Here is a 7,153-nt window from a genome sequence, read left to right as displayed (position 1 = left end):
CAGCCGGGGGGGCGCTCCCGTGTGGAGGGAGGGGGCAGGTCTGACGTACAGTGATGACATCATCATCATGACAAATGGACTTCTCATTTCTCCTCAGTGTTTAAAAAAATATCTTGGTCTTTACTCACTGGGGTTCTGAGGGAACAGGGTGCAGCTCTTGCAGTGGATGATCTCCTTGATGACCGGCATGTCGGGGGGAACAGGCGGGGGAGGGACCAGGCTGATTCCCGCCATCATGGGGTTTATGGGCGCGATGAGGCCGAGGGCGGGGTCGAACCTCTGGATACACAGAGAGTCTGAGGACACAGACTTCATCGTTAAAATCAGTTGGATGAAATCTTTGAAAGACTTTTCAGAAAATGTTTCTGGTTTGGACTAAAACTAAACTTTTCATCTCAGGACCAAGATTAAATCTGAAAAAAAGAATTAACACTGATGCTAACACGCTAACACACTAAACTAAAATGGTGAACATGGTATATTTGTAATATAAATGGACCCTGAAGTGGATCAGTGACCTCGTCAGCTGATTGTGGATCCTCCAGAACTCTGTAGGAGGGAAACTGTGTTCAAACCAGCTGATAAATAACACGATATACTGAAACAAAGATATGATGAACAGAGGGATCAAGAGCAACTGGATCAGAGTTTCATATATATGTTAGTACTAGTTAACAGGTATCACTGTCTGAACTCACCATACCTGGCTTGTTAGTTTAACTCACTAACTAGCTAATTAGCCAGCAAATGTATTAGCCTTGGGTTAGCCTTCGAGCAAGACGCCCATCTGTGCTAACGATGCTAGCATTTGCCACAGTTACTAAACCGGCATGCCCCTCCTCTTTGACCATTTCTGGATTAGGTGGGAGGTAGGAGGCGGAGTCAGACACTGGCAAGATGGCGACGGTGTAGCAGCTCATTCTGAGCTTCAGAAACCTGCGGGTCACAGAGGCAACATCGATCTTTATTTACGGCCTGTCATTACAACACACACAAAGGAATTTGGCATCAGGCGAGAAAAGGCTGTGAAACTGGTTGTAATATATCATGAGACAGAAAAAGCAGAGGGAGACGGAAGCAGCCACAGAGCAAGAGAGAAATAAAGCTTCACTATCTGGAAGAAAACACAGATAAGAGAAGACAAAATGGAGACTGGATCTGTGAGAAAAGAGAAGAAAATATCATCTCAGTCTGCTAATGGAAAACATAGAGGAGAGGAGAGAGGCTCGGTGAGGAGGGAGGGAGGGAGGAGAAAACGTCTGTTCTCCAGGACAAAGAGAAAGTGAGGGAGAAGGAGGAAGATAAACAGTGAGAGGACGGAGGCGACAGGAGCAATGTTTCAGCTGTCTGGGTGAAAATAGAGCGGGCAGGATGGAGGAGGGTGGCGCAGCGTCGCATGTTCCTATCTACAACGCTGCAATCACAAGAGAGCGGGAAGAACAAAACGTCAGCAGAAAATACCCCCCCCCCCCCCTGCCCGCACAGCCACAACACCAGGAAGGATAAAGTGATTCAAATCACAAGCGAGGGAAGCTGTCACAGGACGAGAGGACGAACATCCCCACTGTCATCCAAGAGAAATGTTTCTACTGCTCAGAGCCTGAAACAGTCAGCCAGTCCTCACCTGAAACAGTCAGCCAGTCCTCATCTGAAACAGTCAGTGCTCACCTGAAACAGTCAGTCAGTGAGCCCCCATCGTGGGGGAAGGCCGTGGTCGATGAAGGCGTGGTCCTTCGTACAGTCGTTGGCCGCGAAGGCTGAACTGAAATGAGACGGTCTGACCGAGGGAGAATCTCCGCTGTACGTCACCAGCTGTTCCCACCCATGCCGTACAGCTCCTGTTGCCTAGCAACCTTAACAACACCTAACTCTTTGTCACATAAACTTTGCTCTTGGTTTTAACAGTTGTTGAACTGAGCTGAAACACGTTCTGTCGGTGTCGTTCTGCTTTCTGCACAATGAATCTTGGGAGACGTTGGAGCAGGAAGGATCCACCGTGTTAGAGACTTCAAATGGGACAGTCTGACCCTGATGTGAGACACTGCCGAGGAGTCATCTGAAGCACACCGGGAATCTTTAGCATGTTTCACATATTTAAAGTGGTCTCTAAATAATGCTAGTTTCTGTGTCAGGGTTTTGAGATATTAAGTGAGACCAGTAGATCTCTGGATGTCAGTCGCTCAGTGCACCACTCTGGAGAACATGAATGTTGAGATGTTTCCGTCTAAGTCGGAGGAAGAATCCTCCGACTTCAAATTCACATTTTAAACAGTTTTTTTCAGATAAGATTAAAAACAGTGACGATGGTCGTACAAGACGTCAAATAAACTGGTTGTTACGACGTGTTGTACGACCACACTGAACAGACACAGTAAAGGGCGGAGAACGAGCCCACAGGTCGTCTGTGCAGCAGGTCATTATGACATCATTGTTAAGTTTTGTTGCTAGGCGACATCTAGTGGCCGTAGTAATGATGACAGGAGCGAAGGGGAAAGTGTTGGTGACGTAGAATAAAGAGAGACAGAGGACACGTCAGGAGGAGGTGGTGGATGAATACGACACAGGAGAGTCGTGTGTTCGATTCCCACATTGCTTATTATTTATTATCATGACTTTGTTGTTATTATTGTAACCTTGACAACAACGATCGTCTAATGTTGAGGACGTTCTTATTTTAACCCAAATCATCATCCTTTCCTAAACATAACCCAGCTGGGATCCCCCAGGAGGAGCTGCTGGGGAGGGGGATGTCTGGACCGTGAGCTGAACACGGATGGATGGACATTCACTCAGTTCCTGGACTGAACTTTTGTCCCAGTAGATTCATATTTTATGTATAAAACAAATGTTTTTCAGCAGGTTTTCTCTCATTGGCTCCTTCACATTGTCACTTTCAGCCAGCACTTTCAGCCAGAACACAGAGCTGTGGGCTGCACAGCTTTAAATCGCTTCCTGCAGAGTTTGGTTGGCAAAGAGAAAGAAGCCTCACTCTCTTTACCGGAGATAAAAAGGAAAAATACACTTGGAGAGATAATCGCCCATAAATCTGAGCGTCTGCAGCCGGGATGCTTCGCAGATTCTTCAGGTCTTAGGAAAACTCATTAAAGCGTCGTCTGCGATAACCCCGACAGGTAAATTACAAGTCTTTGTGCCACACATTCATCATAATCACATAAGGCTGCTTTTCGCTCGCAGCTTTTTCTCCCCGAGCCAAAACGATGGGAGCCAGGTTCATTTCTCTGGCTCGGAGCGACGCTGCCGCTGCCAGCGACAGAAACAGAGGAGGAAACGTGGAGGAGAAATAAAACACACACACGGAGGAGAAGAAGGAGACGCAGAGCCAAAACAGAGAAAAGGGTATTTATGCCTTAATTTTAATTATTTTATGACTGTTTGTCATCAGAGCCATGAAGAAGAGCTGCAGCAGCTTCTCTGGAAACATCTGGCTGTGGTTACCTTCAAGTCAGGACACGCCCAAAACGACCATGCAGAAGTCAGGGTTAAAACTGAGTCTAATTATAATTGTAACTAAATCAACCCTTAACGAAGCGTGAGCAGCTCAATCCAAGTACTGTACTCGACGTATCTGAGGTACTTACAACACAACGCACGTGTTTCCAGGGGACACTAAAAAGTGACGGACCAGGCTGGGACTTGTTCACTGATTTGTGACTTCTGAAGTTAAAAACATTGAACAACAGGTGCATATGAACGTATTATAAAACATCTATTATAATACTTCCATGCAAGTGCATCACAGGTTCATCACTTTATTTTTCTAAAGTAATTTTTTGCCTTTATTCTGAAAGCAACAGAGAGAGAGAGGGGATGGAAACACTTCCTGTTGTGTTGTGAGTATCTGCAGCTCATGTGTTAATGTGTGTTCATGTCAAACTGATGAAGATGTTTCTGAAGTCGTTTCCTGTCTGGTCCAACAGACGAGACCGAGGCTCCGGTCACAGACATTAATGATGGTTATAACCACAGTCTCCATGGTAACCCTGTCCACTGTCATCAGAACTGGACCACGGAGCAAAGGAAAGAGGTCTCCTGGTCTGATGAGTCCAGGTTCTGGTCACCATACACCTGGGGAGGTGATGGCCCCAGGTGCACTGTGGGAAGAAGACCAGCAGGTGGGTTCAGGGAGTCCTGGACCCTCAGTCTGATCCAGGATCTGTGACATGTTCTGCAACAAGTCTGATCCCTCTCACAGCCTCCAGGTCCCAGAAAGCACAGAGACCTTCAGAGGTCTGAGGACCAACGGTGATCCACCATGTTTGTGTGTTTGTGGTTGAAGCTTTAACGCTCACATCAGATCCTCTGCTCTGTTTTCTGTCTCAGTGTCTCATGATCTAAATGTTCCCACATGTGGTCGACAGAGGGAGGAGAACGCAGCTGCTGCCAGAGGTGGAGTCTCCTCGGCATCACATCACCACTTTAATAATATCATGTCATCATGTTCATATTTCCTCTGTGGTCCAGAGGAACCAGCTCTGTGTCTCTGTCTGTCTCCTCTCAGCAGCTCCTCAGTTAAATCCAGCCATTCAATTATTCTGGGCTTAACGCACAAAAAAAACTCAACAAATCTCCCCGCGTGCTCATTTAATAAACCCCCACAATGCAGCGCTTATACAATGACAACCCCCCCTCGAGTCTTTATGTAGCAGAAAGACACACAACCAGGAAGCTCAGACAAATCCCCATGTCTCAGGAAAACAATTTCATAAACAGATCCTGAGGTGAGACGAAGCGACGACGCGACGAGCTTAGTGTCGTTTTTGTTGAAATAACAAGTGGGGCTGATGTTGGAGAACAGCTGGACTGAACTCACTGCTGAGGGACTGGTGGAGCTCAGGGGCGGAGTACAGGTCTCAGTTTACATTAGACTCCCCAGGTCTGAGGTCTGAGGTCTGATGTGGTTTGGATATCAGGACCAGAACAGAGGGATCATCACATCCAGATGTTGGAGTTTCTGTTGAGCTGATTTCCAGCTGCAGCAAAATGTCACAGTTTGAGGTCTGGGAAAGTCTCTGCAGCTACATCACACACACACACACACACACACACACACACACACACACACACACACACACACACACACACACACACACACACACACACACACACACACACACACACACACTCTCACACACACACACACACACTCTCTCACACACACACACACACACACACACACACACTCTCAGGTCTTTACAGAGGTGTTACCTTCAGCTGTTTATCCTGAGTCATCAGTGATTCAGCAGCATTTCACTGCTGCAGCTGCTCCAGGTGAAGCTGCTTTATCCACTGAGATAAAGGAGTTTAGTCCAGTGGTTCCCAACTGAGGGCTTGGGCCCCTCCCAAGGGTCACCAGATAGATCTGAGTGGTCGTCTCATGATGCATGTGAGAGGAAGGAGATACACAATAAACAGAGCTGTTGTGAGCCGCTGTTACTGCGACACACACTGTGAATAAAGATAGACGTCGCCTCTGTGACGTCACCCACAGGTTTCTGAAGCTCACAGTGAGCTGCTCCACCATTGCCATCTTGGCAGTGTCTGACTTCGCCCCCTAACTCTCAGCTAATCCATAAATGGTCAAAGAGGAGGGGCCTGTGTGGAGCTGAGACTTAAGTGTTCATTAGCATCATTAGCACAAGTGGGCGTCTTGCTAGAAGGCTAACCCAAGGCTAATTAATTTGCTGGCTCATTAGCTAGTCAACGACCTAAGCTAACAAGCCAGGTTAATGCGAGTGCAGACGCTGAGACCTGCTATTTAGTGCTAACATATAAACAAAATAACACTAGATTGTCAGTCACCTCTAAAAACAGCAGCTCAGACTTCCTCATGTTCAGTTAGTTCATTAACAACACATCAAATTACACCACGAACACAGACAGGTCACGTTCACTGACTGATCAGCTGAGGTGACCGTGCTAGCATCCACTTGTCACTCAAAGAGGCCACGCCCTCAATTCTTACCCCAAGACTTACCCCGACCACTGACCCTTACCCCCCTGCCCCCACCTTATGACCCCTGCTTCCTCTCCTGTGTAAAGATGAAAGAGCTGGGGGTGGAGTACAGATGTTACCTGAAACCAGCTGCTGCCCGCTGATGCCCACAGGCATGATGCCCAGGTTGTTCATGGCCGTGGCCCAGGCTCCATGATCTGTGACGGGGACGCTCAGGTGGTTCTGCTCAGCACCCAGACTGCCGACACTGTCAGCTGCTGCACCAGAGACACATCAGAGACGGGGGGGGGGGGCAGAAGAGACATATGTCAAAGACTGGGGTGGGGGGGCGGGGTCCCATTTTGCTAATTAAACTCTCCCACTCTCACTCCTCCATCATCAGGATGTTCAGTCACTTGAACATGTCTCAGGAGAATTCTCAGGTCTGTGCTTTCTTACATCAGAACCTGTTCATTAATAACATGGTGTGGTTCTAATGGATCAGACAGAACCAACAGATCTACAGTCTTCACCTTCAAACAGCTGCAAGGTCACATCATCCTCCTCAGCCCTGTGACTCTATAATCAAACTACACATGGACACTTCAGACTGGAGGGAGCTTTAACACAGGAAACCAGTCCAGTTAAACCCTCCAGCCAATCAGAATCCAGACTTTTCAGCGACTGAGTTGTGACTGTTTTATTTCTCCCTCTGTCCGTCTGTTGTTTCACTAATGAACATATTGTAATTGGCTGTAGATCTACAGTGTCTCTGCTGCTGCAGTAGAGCCACGTTAGCTGAAACACACTTTGTCCTGATGCTACGGAGGAGGCAGCGTCTTCTCTGGATGTGGGATTATATCATTCTGAAAGTGGGATTATAATGTTGTTCTGTACCACTGGCCATAGCAGGAGGTCTGTTCTCTCCTCTCTCTGCAGTCCTCTCATCAGATCCTTCCTCTGGCTGACGGAGGGATGGAGGGATGGGTTCATCCAGTCAGAGCACCGTCGTCACTCCACCTGAGGAGGAGGAAAAAGGAGGTGAAGAGTTAAGACGACGGCAGAGTCAGAAAATATAAAAATCCTTGAGAGCAATGATGAATCATCGAGTCAAGACCTGACGCAAAACCCAAGAAGAAGAAGTCCTTAGGCAATTAAGAAGCACAGTTAGCAAAGCTGCTTACCCCACACACACACACA

General features: G+C 47.5%; 1 protein-coding gene across 1 annotated transcript in view; it reads right to left on the bottom strand.

Annotated features, from left to right (window-relative positions):
• enox1 (ecto-NOX disulfide-thiol exchanger 1) overlaps positions 1-6,872 on the bottom strand; it is a 28,700-nt gene extending 21,828 nt beyond the window's left edge. Inside the window, exons 1-4 of the mRNA XM_022757177.1 lie at positions 6,851-6,872; positions 6,094-6,231; positions 129-296; positions 1-40 (exon numbers count right to left, since the gene is read on the bottom strand). The exon at positions 1-40 is cut by the window's left edge and continues 167 nt beyond it. Of these exons, the coding sequence (XP_022612898.1) occupies positions 1-40; positions 129-296; positions 6,094-6,231; positions 6,851-6,860 (356 nt within the window). The 5' untranslated portion in view covers positions 6,861-6,872. The remainder of the gene's footprint in view (positions 41-128; positions 297-6,093; positions 6,232-6,850) is intronic.
• Between the last annotated feature and the right edge of the window lie 281 nt (positions 6,873-7,153).

Source organism: Seriola dumerili, unplaced genomic scaffold (genome assembly GCF_002260705.1).
Source record: "Seriola dumerili isolate Sdu_G_001 unplaced genomic scaffold, Sdu_1.0 BDQW01000266.1, whole genome shotgun sequence".
Lineage (NCBI taxonomy): Eukaryota > Metazoa > Chordata > Actinopteri > Carangiformes > Carangidae > Seriola > Seriola dumerili.
Note: the sequence above shows the minus strand (reverse complement) of the source record. Positions and strands in the feature narration are given on the sequence as shown.